The sequence below is a fragment of the Orcinus orca genome, chromosome 3 (assembly GCF_937001465.1).
Source record: "Orcinus orca chromosome 3, mOrcOrc1.1, whole genome shotgun sequence".
In the NCBI taxonomy this organism is placed as follows: Eukaryota; Metazoa; Chordata; class Mammalia; order Artiodactyla; family Delphinidae; genus Orcinus; species Orcinus orca.
This window is the reverse complement of record NC_064561.1, coordinates 172620546-172641380: the sequence shown is the minus strand read 5'-3', so window position 1 is coordinate 172641380 and position 20835 is coordinate 172620546. Positions and strand designations below refer to the sequence as shown.

Below are 20835 nucleotides of genomic sequence, written 5' to 3'. Positions count from 1 at the left end.
CTCTTAGGGAGAGGAAGGGGGCCGATAAACCACTGCAGGCACAGGGTTAGCTGACAAGAGCAAAACCTTGATTATTTTTATCCATACTGCTGGGGGGAGAAAAAGATGTAAAAGTAGGCATCTCAAAAGGAGCGATTATGCGGCCAGTAAAGAAAACAGAGATCACTGAGGGAAAAACGAGATGTTACCGGTTTTGAAATGAAGTCTTTGCTATGGAGGCTGCACTGCAGTGCTCTGGATAACAGCTGTGTATGAGGATGCCCTGACTGTGGAAGGACGGAAGGTACCTTTCTTCCTGCGGGACCGGCGGGCTTCAGCCAAGAGAAGCAGCAAGCTCACAGCACTAAGTGAACAAAAGGGTCGTAATCAAGAAGGATGGTGTGTATCAGGGACTTCATCTGTGCTCCTGTGAAGCAGCTCTGCACAGGGCTGATGCTTTCAGCTTAGCTGTCCTCTGGGACTGCCAGGGCCACATCAGCCGAGGACCATATACTGCTCAGGCTGCCCAAACCTACGGGTGGGCAGAGGGACAGGCCATTTGTCCTGTGCCTGCACACATGGACCACGGACCCAGCCTTTCTGACAAGCTTAGGATAGAGAGAAAGGGAGGACCGTGTGCTTCCAAGTAACCGCAGCTTGTTAGGAGACTCCCATGGAAAACTACAAGTGAAAATTCAAGAAGGAATTTTAGTTTGTTTTTTTTAAGTTTTACACTGTTCTATGATGATGAGAAACTTCAAATGTCTAGGGGCTTCCCTGGTGGCGCAGTGGTTGAGAATCTGCCTGCCAGTGCAGGGGACACGGGTTCGAGCCCTGGTCTGGGAGGATCCCACATGCCGCAGAGCAACCGGGCCCGTGAGCCACAACTACTGAGCCTGCGCGTCTGGAGCCTGTGCTCCGCAACAAGAGAGGCCGCCATAGTGAGAGGCCCGCGCGCCGCGATGAAGAGCGGCCCCCGCTTGCCGCAACTAGAGAAAGCCCTCGCACAGAAACAAGACCCAACACAGCAAACAATAATAAATTAATTTATAAAACTCACTCCAAATTTCATACACAATAAAAACTACTATTAAAAAAATGTCACAATTGCACTTTTCTATGATAAAGCAGTAGTAATTATTAGGAAGAAGATGACATCTTATTATCAGGAAAAGTAAGGTATACATTGTTTTTAATGCTCTGTTGAAAGAAAAAGAGTGATTTATCTCCCTCCATCCTCCCCCTCCCCTCACTCCCCTCCCCACCAAAACAAAACAAAACAAAACAGAAAAAGCAAAAAAACAAACAAAAACACACCTCAGAAGAGATAAAAGAAGAAAAATGCTGTCATGCCTAGGAGCTGTCCACCCTTAAAAAGGACAATAGCACGTGTATAAAATGGTTATTTCTATCGCACATTTTTGGAAACCACAGCAACATGCAGACTAGAGGAGTGACAGTCACCAAGAGGTTAATTGTACTGTGTTCTCATCCAGTCTGGGTTGCAGGCTTTATTTTTTGAAGCCCCACCATCAGCTTTACAGGAAATCCATGCTTTGCTTTCTAAGGTTTTCCTTTTTCTTTTTTTCCTTTTTCTAAATTGACTCCATCCCATTAAAAAGAAAATCTAGCTTATTTCAAACAACCTATAAATATTTTACATCACTCTGAGGGAAACCTCAAACAACAGAAAACTATCAAAATGTTGCCAAGGTTACACGTACTCAATGATTGAATAACCTCAAAAGGGAAATACATGTAAACAAGTACATATCACAGTTCTGGGTTAAGGAGGACAGGGTTTAGTTTACCAAACAGTGTTGTGTTTTAAAAACATATCACTCTTATTTCCACTGTTGCACGTCAGCCTCAGTTGTTAAGGAACTGGCATATACTGGAGATCAGATTTCTTCTTTATAAACTTGTTACAGCAGGTAAGTCCCAAATGCATTCTCTCTCTCATCTGGATTTTGGGGAGGGAAAGCAGTCTAGTTCTATTCTTGACCATATTTTCTCCCTTGTGTAATGGTAAATGATGTAATAAAATCAGAATCCCTACGGCAAAGGACTTTCCCCTCTTGCAATGTTAAATACACAGAGATAGCTCATAAACTCTGATTGCTAAACTTTATTTGTATAGAAATCCTTGCAGGTCATTAGGCTATATATTGGATAGACAGAGGGAGGGAAGGCAGGCTTATTAGCAATAGTGCCTGCAAGCTATCAGATTACTATTACTTCAGTGTTACTCTGTTTGGATCCCATGCTATAACATGTAATATACTATTGCATTGCTATGACATATAATATGTCACATTCAAAGCATTTTGGTTTGGCCACGGCCCACACTGATGACCAAAAGTGCAAAGTACAGAATACTCTTTACTAGGAGACAACAGCTAATAGCATACTGCTGTTCGTCACATCCGGGTCTACTCAGTCCAATTCCAGCCATGGTCGTGCAGGATGATTCCTCTGTCCTGGATGAAGGTACCTGGCAATCAAACAAGATCGCCATGCACTAACACACTGCTCTAATGTCACCTGCTCTGCACCCCTAAAGAGAAGCTGGTCTTTGTGCGCTCTCAGGACTGAGGGCTGGGAGTGGACAGGGGTCTCCCCAGCACGCTCCTCCACGTCCCTGGGATGCGCCCTGCAGGGTTAAGGCCATCTCCACAACAGGGAGCGCCTCAGTGGTCGCAAATCACCCTGACTCTTTCCCCTTGAGTGAAATCACCTCCCACAAAGGCATCGTTTTGCATGGGTTTTTTTTCACCAGAAAATGATTTCTCACCCAAACACAAGAGTAACTGGTTTTCAAGGTAGGTAGTCTCCCTGGTGTCTACATTAAGCCCTCCAGATTCAGCACTGGAGGCGAGCTGCTTCCTGGCTGGCGGGGAGGGAGGCCACCTTGGCTGCACACTGATGCGCTGTCCCCTTCTGGCCGCACACCCTCAGCGAAGCAAGCTCGGGGTACTGTGCTTAGGAAGACATCGAGTGGACTCGGATAGCTGTCACTCCATTTAGAGGGACAGATGTGCTTCAGCTGATAGAAGACGGGGGACGTACACGCTAACCCTGAGCAAATCACATTTGTCATGTGGCTTAAATTTTCAGGCACGGGGTCACCTCACCCAGTGATTTCACTCAAGCCCTTCTGAGGTTCCATCTGTGCCCAGTGCTGTAGGAAGGGGAGCCGGAAGGCAGGCACAGTAGGTGACATCACACACCAGCCCTGCCCCGGGAAGGGGGGTGGTTCGTAGGGAGATGGGGAGACAGATGGGTAACTATGGAGACGCTGTGGGCTGTGAAGACAGAGGGGTGAGGCACAGAGGGCAGTAGCCTGGCATCTCCAGGAAGGGTGGAACGAATGCCACTCTCCCTGCCTCTCTGGAGCCCACTGCCGTGAAAAAGCAACAAACTCAGCAAGGCAGAAACCCGTGGAAACCAATCTGAAATTAATGAATGCTTGGAAGGAAAAATATAAAAAAATTAAAAGACACCTGATTTATGAAAAGTGCCGAAAAGCAAGGAAACTCAACACGTCGGCCAGAAGACACAGCCAATGAGAGCCCACATGGGGTGTTTTTTTTTTCACCTGATGATTAGAGTTGAAGAAAGTAATACTCTGTATCATAAATAAGAAGGAATGCAAGGCCCTCAGGTTCAGAGGAGGGAAGGTGGAGGGGCGGGGAGGGGGGAACTTCCAGTGGTTTGGGGAAAGCAAAGCCACAGGCTGTGATATTGAAGGAACAGAGCCAGGAATAAATATGATGGAATTCCAGGAGGACCCAGGTGGAGCCTGCACGTGACTCTGAACTGCTAGGCCTGTGCCGTGACCCCCGCTCAGTGCTGAAAGGGAAGTACCCCCATCCTCTTCCTGAGGACAGAGCAGATCCTCACACTGAATGGGGAGGAGGGTTAGGTCAGGGAGACACACAGGAAAGGAAGGCCGTCCTCCGGCTGTGGTCCTCTGATCGGAGCACAGATCGCGGCCTCTCAGGGGCTCCCTACAGGTCACGCCGATGTCTGTGACTCCAAGACTGGACTCCATACTCCTCCGTGCTCAGGAGGACCCCTGCTAAGGAGCACCATCCCGGGCATGGAAGGAAGACGGAGCTCACCTCAGAGAGGGGTATGTGGGCTTTGGGGTGAGTGGGCTCTCACGTCCAGGCTCATCTCGTACAGACACCCGCTGCGGGTGGCCTCCAGGCAGGGTTCCCCTGCGTGCCCGTGGGTCGTGGAACAACTGTTGCATTCAGTGAGAATACATTTTACAAACTGTGAAGTACTCTACAAAGGTGAACTGTGCACCAGGCAAAGCAAAGGGCGATGTTTATTTTGTTGCGTTAAAACTGAGTCCCCCTGCGACTGAGCTCCCTTGCTGAGTTTATGATTAATCTCTCTATCCAAAACTTTATTTCCTTTCTTGTCCCCTCTGACGACCTCAGTCCCTTTCTTGTCCCCTCCGACCTCAATTCTCTGCTAACTGAACACCAATCAACCAGAGTCAGAGGACTAAAATTGCTGGTGTTAACATCGTTATTGTACTATAATTGCTATTATACGTATAATCATTAACGTACAGACTCAGGTTGTTCCTCCAGGTCAAGATGAGCTAACAGACCCGCAAGCCATGGACCACCTGGCCAGAGAATGCACACTGGGGACATCCTGACCCCCTGAAACGCTGATGAAGAAATGTCAAGAAAGGTCACAAGAGGATGACTAGCCCCAGCTTCTTTGCTCTTCCCCTTTAAACACTGCCCCCCCCGCCCCCCCAGCCCCCCCGCAGCTCAAAGACCAAATAGGAGTGGATCTGAGGCTTATCTCCCACTCCCTTGCCTAGCACCCTGCAATAAACCCTTACTTTGTTGCAGACACCTGCTCTCAGAGCTGGCTTCCTGAGCCTTGGGGCTCACCAGCCCTTTCTCAGTTACAGCCTCCTGAAAAAAGACTGTCCACTTCTGCTGAACGTAAAAGAAAAAACTGGGTTAAATGTTTGTTTTCCACCTGCTTAATTTAAGGTATTTGTATTAATACTGGCCGATTCTTAAAAAAAGAAAGAAATGTACAAATATATTTATTTATTTATTTAGAGGTGTTCCTTTTACAATATGGATATGGTCCAATTACAGAAAATATTTTCATTTCCACAAATTTTCACCTCAGTTCTGAGCTTCCTAGTAGCTTCTTGGTTTCTTACTGTTAAATGCTGCATTTTGACTATTTTTCAAGAGGGTATCAAGATATCAATGGAATGAGGGCACAGGTAAGCCTACATCAATAGATACAGGTAGATGTTTTAAAATTTTGTTCTCACTAGAAAAGTTAGCAATAACACTAGAAAACTTAGTGATAACACGTTTAAAATTAGAATTTGAATGCCACTTATGGACTAATCAGGGAAAAGGAAACAGGATATAGAAGTGGCAGACCCCTTGGAAATTAGCTAGGCACGTAAGACATGATTAGGTCACAATAAATTACAGGGCGGGGAGCATGAATTTTAAAGTCCAGGGAGCTACTGATTGTGAACAGTAGAACAAGTCTTTCTCTAGCCATAAAGAAATCAGAGTTATTTTGCATGTGAAAACATTCAAAACTGCCTTCCATGTCGCACTAGCAGGGGACAGCTCACTACTACAGACTTTAGATGACATCAGCTTACAGGCAATGGTTTCCCATGGAAATAGCTGAAGGCACGTGACCTTCCTCTTGCCATCGCCATCACCACCCCCGCCTCCCCGGCTGTCCTGGGTCCGGGACGCCAGCGGGAAGCACGGCTCCCACAGCAGCCTGAAGCGGCGTCCAGCCTCAGGCTCCCCTGTTCTTCCGTCTCCCACAGTCCACCCAGGAGAATCTGCCCAGTCTCACCTGTTAATTCCACCCCAGGGGTTCTGTTTCACATCCACCCATCTCTCTTCCAAGTCTTGTCAATTCATCCTCCGAGGACTGTTGGACACTGCCATTTATGGGTTCTCAAATGACCACAGTCACAGCCTGTGAGGCACGTGGATCGAGAAGACATTTTGATTTTAAATTCACCCAGTTTCGAAGGCCCGTGGCACCGACCTCCTCCCCTCCCACATGCCAGCACCTTCCCTACGCTGTTATTAAGCCAACTGTTCATACAGGTAATTAGGACAAATAATATTTTTCAACATGACTGCTTTTTCCAATGACTACTATTCTAACAGCATGGTTTTCTACTGCTGCTTGTTGCAAATAGATAATATTTTAATAACATTAGGGGTAATGTAACTTTGGTCAAGTGGCCTGGAAACCTAACCACAATTTATAATATTATTTCTACAGCAAAATGTATTCTAAATGATTTTTATGAATTACAACCAGGCTGTAAGCTGTAGACAACACCAAAATACAAACACACAAACATAAAGCCATAAAAAGAACCCCTCTAAGGTTGGTCCACTCCCTGCTGTTTACACAGTAAACATTTAATACACAGAGAGAGGGAGCAAAACCAAGGCGCCTCATCAAATTTAATTCCAGATGACATCTCTGCTGTCACCAGGCCCTGGTCTAAACTGTAATATTATCCTAAGCACAGCACAATGATGATGAGGATAAACTTGCTTCCCCCAGAGTCCTAATGTAGTCCAATGCCAAATATTCTGAAGTATTTTGAATTTTCCAATCACTATTGCATTAAAGCAAATGGCTGAGCACTGACTGTATTATAATAAAGCATTTTTAAAGCTTGAAGGAAAAGATGAATATTCATAGTATTTGCATTTAGGTGAAAATGCAAACAGCTCCCATTCCAGATAATGTAATGCAGTGGCCCCTTGGAGGAGGGCAAGAAGAGAGAAACAGAGCAGCAGTGCTATCCAGATACTAAGCATTTCTTGTTCCCACGGTTATGCATCATGTGTATTCTCTCTCAGGCAAGCAATGTAAAACATCTCACTAGATCTATTAACGCATTACCGTGACTGAAATGGAACTCATTCTCTTCACCAGCTCACTCCAAACCAGCTCTTTTAAAGTTGGGTAACATCACTGTCAGCTGCATCCTCTCCCGGTGGCCAAGTCCATTTGATTCTAGACAGCTTTTCTCTTTTAGTGCTCCCTCCTCGCCCCCAGCCCTACTCTAGGCCTCCTGCAGCTCGCTGGTGGTGGCCACAAGAGCAGAGGTGGTTTCCCCACCTCTGCTCTCACCTCCCTCTAATTCATTAGCCCCACGGAAACCAAAGTTATCTTTCGAATATGCAAATCCAAGCACATCACACCCCCACTGAGAACCCTTCAGCATTCCCCAGTGGCCTAATGATCAAGGCCAAGCTCCTTACCCTGACTGATGGGGTACTGTCCCACTCACAGTGAGCACCTGCCATTTTCCACCTGGAACTCTCTTGCTTTCCAGAATAGCAGATACGCCACTCTCTTGATCTGATCTCAGGTCTCAGCTGGAACCAAAGCTTCCCTGACCCTTAGGATGGGTTATAGGATCCTGGGATAAACACCCTATTCTTCCCCCATCTCAGACCTGATCACATTCTTTGGCAGGTGCCTGCCTGTCTATTTGCCCTTCTAGATTCATCGCTGCACAGCTAAAAGTCAGTCCTTTTTCCTTTTCCTCTTTAGTGACTAGCACTGGACCTGCCACGCTGTAGGTGTTCAAGAAACATCTGTTGAATGAACACATTCATGAAGACACCCTTGCCCCCTGCATTCCATATTCTCTATTAATAGTGAAACTATTCTCCATTTAATAGGGAAAACACTCCAAAACAGTATAGTAAGCACCTGAGAAAGAGGGTTACAACTTTCAGCTCATTAAGCAGCCCCCATAATTTGTTTCAAACACCTTGGTGTGTTACTGCCATAACTGTCAACAAATTTGAAAAAGGCTTGGTCCCATTTGTATGTCTAGATTAGAGAAGGGGCCAGTGGTACATGTAGCTACCCTCCCCCAAATTTGTGTCAAACAGCAGCCTATGATAAAGAGAAAATGAAATTTAACCTATCATTTCAAAAAGTGCATGTTACCTAAATCCTAGTAATTCAACTAAAACCGACCAAACAATCAAAAACAACAACAACAAAAAACCCACTACTGAGCAAATCCAGCCTTAAACATCTTTTCCCCAAAGTAGGAAAAAACAAAACAAAACAAAACAAAAAACCCAGCGAAAGTATTGCTGACACACATGTAAAATCCAAGTGTTTCCAGCATCTGTCCCCCAGCACGCTTCTGCCCCTGCTCGCCCCTAACCCAGCTGGCTCTGGTTTAGCAAGTCCCCTTAATGCGAGTCACGGATTCAATACACAGCAAGAACAGTCAGTCGGCTCTAGTCAAGGATGAGTGACAATAAACAGGTGTAGCGGCAGCATGCCTGGCTCAAAGTCTTAGTAATACTGCTTTACATAGGGGCAGCACTTCAGACTTTTCAAAGCTCTTCTGTGTCTAGTCTCTGTGTGGTCTGCCCTTCCAAAAGAAGGTACAGAAACCCTTTATACCTGTTTAACAGCTGGGAAAGCTGAAGCCCCCAGAAGTCGAGTTCTTTGCTCAAGGTCATAGAGCCAGTGGGTGCAGGGATGGAGGAGGTCAAGTCCAGGGGGGCCTATCAGGAGTGGACATTCTTCCTCTCAACCACGTTGCAGTCAGCTTGCAGCACTACTAGAAACTACAGACAAGCCACAGGGACTCAGGGCCTCTCTCAATAAGCATGAACTATTTCCCCTCTCTGTTTGCTCTGCTGCTTTTCTCCAAGGAGGGCTCTAAATAGCAAGAAGACCAGTTTAAACTGAAGAACCCAGGGCCAGGGTGGTAGAAAAGAGAGAAGAACACTTTCTGTTCTATTTCCCCTAAATATCACTAGCTCCACATTTCCCTAGAACAGTCAACTCCAAATAGGGTCTGAGACCCTAAGCGTGAACTATTGGTCAGAGAAGACTGGCCGCTCTGCAGAGAGACTGAACGACCCGGCACAGCTGTTCAATCTGCTCATCTTTAAAGTGGGGAAGGTGACGACCCTACCGTACATGCCAGGAGCCTCAGGCAGGACCCGGCACCTTGGAAGGTTGGTTAAGTTTTTCCTCCTCTCCCACGAGTTCACCCAGGAAGTTTGGGGACGCAAACTTCCTGAGCATCACTGAACTCATCAAAGAAAGCACTTTTCTCTGCCGTGAAACCTGCAGGGACAGATATCCCCCCAGATGTATGAGTAAAACCCACTCACTCCTTTTCCTTCCTGTGCTTCTGCCCAGTCCCAAGTGGAGTACGTATTCGGTCCAAAATGTGCTTACTGAAAAGAATGAAAGTCCTGAAAGAGTTTAAAAGTATGACATGATGAAAAACGGAATTGATGTCTCAGCATTTTAAAAAATGCTTTTAATAAAAGAAATCATTTGAAGGAGTTCAGTACCATGTGGCTTTGAAAGAACTAGAACACAGTTTCCGGGGGCAGAACTCACTGGACAGTAAAATGGCATCCTGGTTGGGAATGTCCACTGGGGGCCGGGGCCACGTTCAACAGGCGCCTGCAGGGGAGACTGGGACAACTTTCTACAGCCATGTGGTGTCGCACACAGTGGAAGGCGTGAAAAGGTGCGCACGTGCACAAGTATTTCTAGTGTTAACCCAAAGAAATAATCAGAAGCAAAGATATCTGAACAAAAATGTTTCAGAGCACTATTTGTAATAGAACGAAACAGGAAAAACTGAACGCCTAGCTACAGAGTATTGTTAAGTAAATTATGGTGTGTCCTTGTGAAAGAATGCCACTAATCATATTTGAGATGAGTACTTAAAATCGAGGGAAACTGCCTGTGATTAAAGTGGAAAGAGGTTACAATTTTGTTTGAAAATACACGGATAGAAAAGAGATGGGAAGGACATGCACTAAAATAATAAATAGCAATAGCTCTAGGTCGTGGGCCTAGAGATAATGCTATATATCCTCATTTGCTTCTTGATACTTTATTTTTCTTCTTTATACAATGACTATAACCAGAATAAAATTAACAAAAATTTTTTTAAAGAGAGATCCTCTTCAAAAGCCACCAGCTTTCTGAGTAGCTTATGAAGTTAATGAAAATTTTTTAAATGTTGATAAACTATGCATAACATAAAATTTATCATTTTAACCATTTAAAGTATACAGTTCAGGGCTTCCCTGGTGGCGCAGTGGTTGAGAGTCCGCCTGCCGATGCAGGGGACACGGGTTCGTGCCCCGGTCCGGGAAGATCCCACATGCCGCGGAGCGGCTGGGCCCGTGAGCCATGGCCGCTGAGCCTGCGTGTCCGGAGCCTGTGCTCCACAACGGGAGAGGCCACAACAGTGAGAGACCCGCGTACCGCAAAAAAAAAAAACAAAAAAACCCCAATAACTCCCATTTCTCCCCCACCGTAAACCCTGGCAGCTGCTATTCCACTTTCTGTCTCCATGACTTAGACTACTTAAGGTACCTCATATAAGCGGAAGCATACTTCCACATACACAAAAGCATGTCCTTCTGTGTCTGGCTTATTTCACTAGCATAATGTCCTCAAGGTTCATCTATGTTGTAGCATACATCAAAATTTCCTTCCCTTTTTAAGGCTGAAGAAATAGCCCATACTATGTACGTACCACATTTCATTTTATGGTGCTAGCTTTACGTTTTACGATATGAAGCAGACTTTAATTTTTAAGCATGTCTGAAAATCAAAATGATCAGCAGGCCATATAACGGAAGGATGTATATCAACTGAAGAATTAAAAACACCAAATCGTACAAAATAAGGGGAAAAGTTATTTTACACAGAAAGTCAGATTTTCTACCTGCCTTAAATCCACTAAAATCCACAACATTGAGCCATAGTTTGCAACAGGAAAGAGTAGCAGCGCTACGCACTGTAATAACGGTGAGTGGCCGACAACTCAGTTATCTGGGACCGAAGGCATGTGTGTCACTTTGTCTTGGCAGTTAAAAAGGCTCCCACAGCACTCAGAACAGCTGTGGCCTCGGAGGGAGGGGCACCAGAAACCTTCTGGGCTGATGGAAACCCTCCATATCTTGCCTGGTGCGTGGGTTATGTCAGTGTGCATCTCTCATTTGTCAGAACTCATGGACCTGTTCATGTAAGATCTGTGTACCTCACTGTAGGTAAACGATACTGTGATTTTTAAAAAGGAAAGAAAAACAGGTTCACCAGCCTCCTCCCCTGACAGAAGACATATTAAGCCTAAAAGCAATTAGAGTAAATAAGAATTTTAGAAAAACAAAAGTGGTTCCGCAGCTCAGCTACTGATGCGCGCTGCCACCGACAGCTTAAGGCCCTTTAGTGGATCTTCGGAACTCAGTCCAAGCTCCTTTCTCCTCGCTGCTGAAACACTGGTTCATCCGGGGAAGACTGGTAAACACTTGGACTAACTACCAACAGTGTCAGGGAACTGCCCAGGTTTGGTAAGCAGCCCGATAGGTGTGAGGCCCAGGTGGTGTTGGCACATAGAGGTGTGGGCCTCAGTGTGGGAGGAGGGGAGGTACGCCCTGACCTCAGGTGGGGCTCCAGGTGATGCAACGCTGCGTCGGAAAAGGGAGGGGGTGGGAACCATAACCCATCCCAAGGAAAAACCACAGTTGAATGTGAGTCCGGAGCAGAGAAAAGACCCTTCACTTCCTATTTTGGATCGGGCTGGTGGCAAGGGTTTTCCAGTTGCTTCTGCGCTGGTCTTGGCTAGGATCATGAAGAGGTGAAAGTTACCTCTTTCTTATGAAGCGTGGTTACTTGTTACTCTGCTCTGCGCTGTCTGTCTTTATAAAATGTCAAGTTTAGGCCACACATCGTGGGAGACCGCCGTGTCCCAGCTCGGTAACTTTCCTGCCAAACCATTTAGAGCACTCAGACAATTTGTTTTTCTTTTTTGTAATCTGCTATTTTAGATTCTCCACACTACCATTCCCCTGTATTGAAATGCATGACCCAGTGGCCAACAGATCTCGGGGCTGTTTATGGAGCAGCGGTAAGAGCATAGCTACTTCTTATCATCCTAAAGACAGCTTTGAAAACACAAAGCAGCCACACCTAAGACAACTGGCACATGAGAAAACGACAGTCCGGGACTCAAAGCCTTCCCTAGACTTGATGTTATATTTCTAAAAAAACTGAGCAGGGATTCTGACTAGCTTACTGATGTGGACTCATTATTATTTAGTTAAGAGAACAACCAGGAGTGACCAGCTTTCACCATGTAAATGCTCTTGCTGGATGGACCACAACCCGGAAAGCTTCCTGACCCAAACTAATCCTTTCTGTCTCTCTCACAAAATAAGCTACTTTTAGTTCTCACATCCTGGGAGGATTACGGCCACAAAGCCAACTTCTGCCCTCTCTCATTCTTGCCTGAGCTTTCTCCCTAGAAAGCCTCGTTAATCTGCTTTTAAAAACATTCAGCTTTTCAGCCATTTAATTCCACCTGAATGTCCTGAGGAGCCTCAGCCTCACCTTTCTAGTCTCCCTTGAAAGTTCTTATCCACAGAGCCCCACTTTTGCTTTTAACTTCCTCCCAGCCTGAAGTCACAGGTCCCCACGGCCAGCCGCAGTCCCCATCCAGGTGGGATGTGCCCAGACAAGGTACAGGAAGTGCACTGGGAACGTGGGCTTGGAGGTGCCTCTCGCCTCCTTGTGCTGGAGAAGAAGGAGCCATACACACAGCCCCTCCCCGCCCCGAGGCTGGGGACAGAGATGTGGACCCACGTTAGTAAGCGGACTGCCTATTCATACTGACAAACCCATCTACAGAAAGGCAACCCTGTAACAGTGCTGGATGTCAGACTCATGGAAAGCCTCGCTGATCTTGTGATATCAAAACCCCATAAATAATGTAAAAGCCAGCTAGGGCCCGTGAGCTAACTTAGACCAAAATGTACTCTTCCCACAAGAAATGAAGCTGGTCCATCTGTCCCTTGGGACCACGTGGCATTCCTGGACCAGCTGTCCAGGCTGTTTTCTGATAACTCATTATCTAGGAGAATAAATACCACCTTTGCCCTGACAAATAACTAAGTTCTTTCCCTTGCCAAGGCGGACTTGGAAAACATTTCTGGCATGGAGAAGCAGCCATATAGAACCAGAAAGCTGTGATGCATAAGTCTTCACTTGACTAACTGTAGTCTTGGTCATTTTAAGCTCATTTGTTCTCAGCATGGTGAGCGGTACTTCGTTTTTGGCATAGCCACTGAAAGATTCCCAAACCACAGAAATAGCAAAATTAAAACAAAACAGAAACAAACCTGGGGTTTGTATGGCTTGATATGAAGTCTGCTAATTTCCCTATCCTGTGACTCTATTCTCATCTTTGCAGATGGGTGCTATCCACTTTGGGGACAGGAGAATTTACAGAGAATGAGGCAGGGGTGACAACCTCCAGATAAGAACTGCCTCTATGTGGTTTACTGTTCATCGCCACGACCACAGACTCACGGCGCTACTGCAGGTACTGAGTACCCTGCCGTACGTTATCACAAACTGCAGTGCGCAGTCAGGCATCTCGCTCTGTGATGCTCTGACTGCAAAAGTGTTTCATGTATGTTTTCTCAAATAGGACCTGATTTGAGAGCAGGGCCTGTGTCAAATCTGGCAACACTTCCCTTATACAAGGGTCACTTACCTGACATTGACTCTAGAATCTCTCTAGAACAGAAACCAAAATAGGGCAGGGCAGGAGAGCTAGTTTAACAAAGTGTATACACTTTTTTCGCAAGGGAGACCTCCAAAATTATTTATTCTTCATTTTTTCATGAATTTCTAATGGATTTTAGTTTGGGGGGCCCAGAGCAGATCCAAAGCAGAAAATTAAAAAGCAAGTATTCAACATGTATTAGCTATTTTTATTAATTATTATTTTTATTTTATCGGTCGGTGCCAAACTCTTTGCTAAGTATTTTGAGTATCACCTGTCAGTGGATATCCTGTCAGCTGACTGCCAGTATAACCTTCACACACCACCAAAAAAATGTTCGTTGAGTTTTGCATATAGTATTTATCTAATATGGTAGAGAAAGGTGCAATATAGATTTCTTGTACTACAAAAAGAAAAAGAAAACCAGTGATTTGCATTTTAAAGGATGAGCTTCAGGGACTTCCCTGGCGGTCCAGTGGTTAAGACTTGGCCTTCCAGTGCAGGGGGTGCGGGTTCAATCCCTGGTTGGGGAGCTAAGATACCACATGCCTCGCGGCCATAAAACCAAAATATAAGACAGAAGCAATACTGTAACAAATTCAAGAAAGACTTTAAAATTGTCTGCATCAAAAAAAAAAACTTTAAAAAATAAAAAGAATAAGCTTCAGTTATCAAGAAAATGCACTCACAGAGGTAGCTCATATCTAGATAATTCTGCAATAAAACAGGGTTTTCTATATTTCTATGACATTGCCACGTCAACTAATAAAGTCATAGGTGTTAAAAAAACACTGGATTTAATTTTTTAAATGTAGATATGACCCAAGTCACTCTGGTGTAAGTTTAAAGAGGTTTATTTATTTCAGAGCAAAAAGACATGGGAACCAATTACTGGCCACTAATATAAAACTGGGCTTGTCACATCAAAAAAGTGAGATGATGCTATAAACGATATTACTTGGTACGCTTTTAAAACTGCTTTTAAAGAATCAGATGTATAACTAGAAAGAGATTTAGATATCGTCTTGACGTAAGAAGTATTTGATTATCTTTTGAAGGAGATGCTTGGGAAGACGTATTCTGACAAAGTAGTAGTTAGGCTGGTCATCAAACCACCTCAATAAATAAATGAGTAAAGAAACAAACCGCAGAATTATACCTCTGTGGCTCTAGAAATAATCTACTTACCTAAGTGCAGTGAAAGAGAGGTACTTTAAACACAGATGTACATCTAAAGAAAACTGGGAAACACAGTGGAGAAGTGAGTATCAGTTGGACTAAGGAGGTCACGGTGTCCTTGACTAAATACGGACTGCCAGTGACCTCATTTTCTATGTATGAATGAGAAGCTGAAACAGGCATCAAATTATGCTAGGCATAAAGCCCAAGGCAGTCAGAGAAAACACATTATCTACTTATTACACAGAGATGCTCACTGAAACTTTATGTTGGAAAAAACAAACAAAAAACCTCAGCATTTAAACAACAGGGGAATATACAGCAAAGGAAATTACTGTATGCTCATGCAATCACATATTATACTGCTATTTAAAATCACAGTTAAATACTTTTAAGTGATATGGGAAAAATGCCTCTGTGTTCTGTGAAATATATATATATGTATATATATATACATATATATATATGTACATACACATATGTATATCCTCATTTATGTAAAAAAAAAAAAAAATTGGCAGGAGATACCCAAAACATTAAAGGGGTTTTTTCTTCAGAGTCGAATTAGAGGTATTTTTACTTTTTTCCTCCATTTTTTTAATATGTAACCAAACTTTAAATGGTATATGTTACTTTAATAATTAGAAAAAAATAAATGTTGTTTTGAGATTTAGTCCATTAATATAGAATAGATTGGAGGAGAAAAAAGTCTCTCACCGACCGTTACTTAGAAACTTAACCTGGGATTTACTTTTCTGTCTGTAAGTACTTTGGAAAGTGGAACATACAATGGACACTTTTGTTATTACTTAGGGCAAGCTCTGCCTGGGGAGGTCTCTTCCATCACTTAGTGACCTTGGATGACGAGTCCCTGCCCAGTAGTGGCCAGTGCCATGCACAACATTCACTTAAAAAAAAAATTCCTGTACCTCCTGGAGACTTTTTTTTTAAAGGGGGGTGAGGTGGGGGGCATTTCTCTACTTAGTAGATGAGGAGAACATTTATTAAGCTACTTTTCCTGGGCTTCTCTCTCTCTCTTTTTTTTTCCCCCATTTTGTGATGTTAGTAACTTGAAACCCTCTTATACTGTGGAAGCCTAACTCTAGGTTTCTTAAGTTAGAAAGGAGGGCTGGGGAAACATGAAACATTCCTATTATACATCTTACTCTAGTAATCAACAATCCATATGCAAAACTCTTCGTTCACAGATAAATCCCTTGGGTCTTTGATCTATTATATTGGACCCAACCAAATTCAGTGATTCACTCAGGGTTACCTGAAAGAACTCAATCTCGTGAGTGTCAAAGAGTAGACTGCCTGGCACTGAGCAGAACACATTTCTTCTAAAGTGAGAACAACTTCAACTTTTTCTCTTTCAAGTCTTCACAAGAGCTGTCCTTAACATTTTAAGTGTCATTAGGTACCTTATAAAAAAAAGATCACTGATTTATTCTATATAATTTGGTGAACTTGGCTTTTAAGGAATTCAGGGACTTTGTACCAAGTTTAATTTTAAACAGAAATCACACTCCTTTGAATATGGTGAGATCAAATGGACATTTGCAGACCCTTCTGAAGAAATACATTGTATTTCTTCAACGTATCTTCATATCTTCCATCTTTCTTTAGCAATCTATATTGCTCTAATGATAAAGACTAAGTGATTTCTAAATAATTTTGTGAAGTGTCAGTTGTTTCTTATCTTTTTTCCTCTCTTTTAACCAAAGGCTATGCCAACCTTGCCAAAATAAGACACAGCATTGATTTAATTAATTATCTGGATAATTTGGCCCTTCTTACATGACCCTCTTGGTCACAATCTCCCTTTTCTGAGAAGCCTCGTTATGATTGGCTTACATCTGTTGAGTCTTTAAAATTCAAACTATGACAGCTAAGATTACATTTAAGCCAAGGCTGGAACTCCGAAAAGCCAGAACTTACTTCTAAATGTCTAAGAACTGCTGGGGGTGGCTCTCAGTATGCAAGCAGAGAGCAGAGTGGCTAAGGGCCAGGAGGATATGGCTGGAGCCCCGGCTCTGGCCTGCACTGCCTATGTGAACTTGGACAAGGGCTTTAACATGCCTAGGCCTCTTATTCTTTCCTCATATATAACACGTGCTGAGATGTTACAAGCACATACTAAGTGCTCGATGAATGGAAGCAATGAATACTTTTGCTTCTCAATCTGTAAAAATAGAAATAAAATGCTAATTCCACATATACTGCAACTACCATCAAGTGTTCTACACACCTAAAGGGTTCTACAAACATTGTTTTAGTTTCTGCAATAAGGGTGTATTCTCATTTCTTCCATGGTGCCTATGCTTAATATTAAAAAGCAGGTCATTTTATTCCATACAGCTTTTTTTTTCCCTTTTTTCAGTGTAGAATTCAACACTTGCCTCCACCCCCAAATTACCGCCACCATCAAAATTGAAAAATGTGATGATAGATTTCATTAGAGTAAATATTCCATAATATATGGGTTTCTTCCCTAACTGGCCTATAACATTACAGGGAAAGCTCTACATAACGGATAACGTTCATGGAAAACATGAGGAGGCCCTGGACGGGCTGTTACAGGCTTCTTCACAGCAGCCCCACACGTGACACTAATAGCTCTGAGATAATGTGTAATGCCTTCACACAGTCACATGTGCTGCTTATTCAAATTTCAGTGGAATCTTGCCTATAGCTGGGTTTTCATTTTAAAGGTTCTGTCCACATTTCCGACAGAAACCGCAAACTGAGATGTTTATTATCATTAAAAAAAACCTCATCTAGGGAACATTTACAATGATTTCAGTATCCTTCTGTTCTTGACAAGTTAGAGACTTAAGAGCTAATGAGCTATTTTATTTTTTAATTTGGAGTTTCTTCATCATCTCGAACACCCGTGAACCAGGGACTGTTTTGACCTTTGGACTCCCATGTCACCTAACCTACTTTAGAATTAGTAAATTACTGAAATGTGAATCATTGTTCACTCATAGCAAGGTATAATATACACCTGCCCACTCTGAAAGAAGAACGGTAGAAACCTACATGTGTCCATCTGTCCATAGAACATGACAAGACTCCACATCAAGAGCTGCATACTTCCAGAAGTCTACCGTAGACCCGTATTTGTATATAATAGGTTCACTGTTCCTCCTCTTTATTGTGCCTCAAAGCAGTTGGGGTAAAATGTTCTTTTATTCATGACCCACCTATGACCAGGTCACTCTTTAGCTCACATTGCAATTCTTTCCCTCCAGTTTAACAGTAAGAAAAAGTAAGTTCTGTTCTTTGCACCCTGCCCCATTTTGCAAAATTATCATCTGATACTGGAAGGCAAAGCAAGGTTTTGGAAACATATCTATTTCTTCCCTCCATCTCCCCACCCCTAACTCTGATAAAATATCTCTACCACCAGGCAGCGTGTAGGCTCATAAATACACTGGTGCTTAAGGGATAAGGACCTCAAAGGACACTTACTGATAAAACTTGCTTCGGTGCAACAAGACAACTCTTCCAGCGCTTTGCTATGTCACCTATGACAAGGAGCTTAGCAACGTCTCAAGGATGAGTGTGACTTACTAGACCCACTAGGATAGACCACCTGTGTAGTCGTCTTTTATGTCTAGCTTCCCTTTTGTGACCTCAGGGAGACCCCTTTCTTTACACTCAAATCAAATCCTTAGTTATATCATCTTGCATTAACTCAAGGCAAATGTGAGGCAATACTGTGGTATATTTCAGGCCATTTAATTATGGCAAAGAATACTCATTTCTTCCAGTTATCCCTATAATACACACACACACACACACACACACACACACACACACACAGCTGCTACATTTCAGGGAGAAGCGATCAGGTGAGCAGCCTGGGCTTTCTGACAACCTTTGGGGCAGCTCCAATTAGATAAGCTTTAAAACAGTAAAAGGTTGAAGTGAATACACAGCACTTGACTCATCTAAAATGTGCAGTGTAATAAATTCAGGCCTAAAAACCTTTCCAAAGATTAGAGGAAATGCCCAAAGTCACCAGTTAATTATGCAAAAAGGGAAGGTTCTGGGGGGTGGGGGTGGAGGTGGAGCAACAGAGGAGCCCTTGGGGGACCCTGGGGAGGTGCTGGCAGAGCAAAGTGGCAACAGAAAAGATATAATATTTCATCGAAGGAAATAAATTGGCTTACTAGCTAGACAAAGGTCTTCAGAGGCTATGCTGCAATACATTGTGAACACTTGTCAGCAATAAAATTCGAACTAAAAAGTAGCTGACAAGGTGGGCTAAGTATTTGGGAGCTAAACAGTTCCAATCAATCAAAAGTTCTGAGCACAGAGAGACAAATGCAAGCAGATATTCATCAAAAGGAGGAGTCAAATGAACCCCCTTCCGAAAAACTGTTTGGTTTTTGAAAACTAAAGGCGCATCAAGATAGGTGCCTTTTCTATACAAACATCCTTTGAGGTCTCTTGACTCAAAGGAAAAGAAATAAGAGTACTACAACGTCAGGAGCTGCTCAATCACATGCCCGGGCCAGTTCCGACCCCTGCCCATCAAGGTGACAGGCTGCTGCCCTCTTCCCCCAATCCTCTTCCCGGCCTTAAAAATGCAACTGCATCCCGCCGCAGGCCTGCAAAAACGGGCCGCACAGGCAAAGTGCGGAGTACCAGTGCCCCGCTGCTGGAGAGGCTGCAGCGCTCGATTTGCAATGACGCCACATGGAGAGAAATGGGGGAAAACATGAAGAAGAAACAAGGATGAGAAGGCAACAAACAAAAATGTGCTCCCCTTCTTTAGTGGTGCAAGACGGAAAGAAAGGAAAAAAAAAAACAAACCCAAACTAGAGATGGCCAATGGTCGGCTTATCAGGACACATATGGGACGCCTCTAATCCATACATGAGCTTAAAAAAAAAAAAAAAGTACCTGGGAAATCAACTTGGACACTTTCTAATACAAAATTCTCCCCATGATCCCATCACCACAAACTCGGGATAAATAAAAACCCCAGCACTCAAGCTATTAGAGACTACAATTTACTTACAAACCAGATTTTTACATAATCACAAATTACATAATACTCCTGTGCACTAAAAATCCTTCTGTAAGTGAAGCTCCAAACCCTCCGGTCTTTTAACGTTTTCCAGGGAGAGCTGGAGAAGTCTGCGGAAGAACTGGGGGGAGGGGGAAATGGAATGCTGGAAAGTCATTGACAAGCTGTCAACCCAACCAAATGTTCCAGGATAAAAAGAGACTCGGAGCAGGTGACTCTCCTCTGTCCCCATCCCCTGCCGCACGGGCGTCTAAGGCCAAGGCAGAGGGAGCAGGGCGCAGGGTGCGGGGCGCGGCCGGGGCTTACCTGCTCCCCGAAGTCGATGGCTATGTTGGTGATGCCCAGGGGCACCAGGAACCGGATCAGGGGCCAGTAGTGCGTGAGCGCCGGGAATTTCACCATAGTCCCCGCCGTGGGCGGACCCCACACACATCTGCCGCCGGGAGGAGACTCTGCCGGGAGGCGCGGGCCGAGCAGGCCGGGCGGGGGCGCGGGCGGACTGAGGCCGGGACCGGCCGGGTCTCAGGGCGGCGGCGGCGGCTCCTCGTCGCGGCTGCGGCGCCCTCTCCGAGCGCAGCTGCTCTAGCAGGAGATCCGCAAGCTCAAGTCCATCCCTGCTGCCCTCCCACACAACAAAGATCTGTCGGGAAAAAAAAGAGGAGGGACGGCGGCGGCGGCAGCGGCGGCAGAAGGTTCCGCTGACAGCGGCTCCATTATAAGCGCTCTGGGGCCCGGAAATAAATAACCGCGCGCACGAGGCGCCGCCGCCGCCGCCGCCGCCGCCGCCGCCGCCGCCGCCGCCGCCGCCGCCGCCGCCGCCGCCGCCGCCGCCGCCGCCGCCGCCGCCGCCGCGCAGAGGAAATCAGGGGCGGGCGCGGAGGCGCGGACAACGCCGGCGGCCAGGGGGCGGGCGACGGGCTGGGGAAGGGGCCGGGCCGGGCGGGCGGCGCCCTCCTTCCCTCTTTCCCTCCGCCGCCGCCTGCGCTCGGCGCGGCCGCGG

General features: G+C 44.9%; 1 protein-coding gene across 1 annotated transcript in view; it reads right to left on the bottom strand.

Moving 5' to 3' along the window:
• The window catches only part of ANKH (ANKH inorganic pyrophosphate transport regulator), a 142297-nt gene extending 121803 nt beyond the window's left edge, over positions 1 to 20494 (bottom strand). Inside the window, exon 1 of the mRNA XM_004274481.3 lies at positions 20142 to 20494. Coding sequence (XP_004274529.1) covers positions 20142 to 20237 — 96 coding nt within the window. The 5' untranslated portion in view covers positions 20238 to 20494. The remainder of the gene's footprint in view (positions 1 to 20141) is intronic.
• Positions 20495 to 20835: the final 341 nt, after the last annotated feature.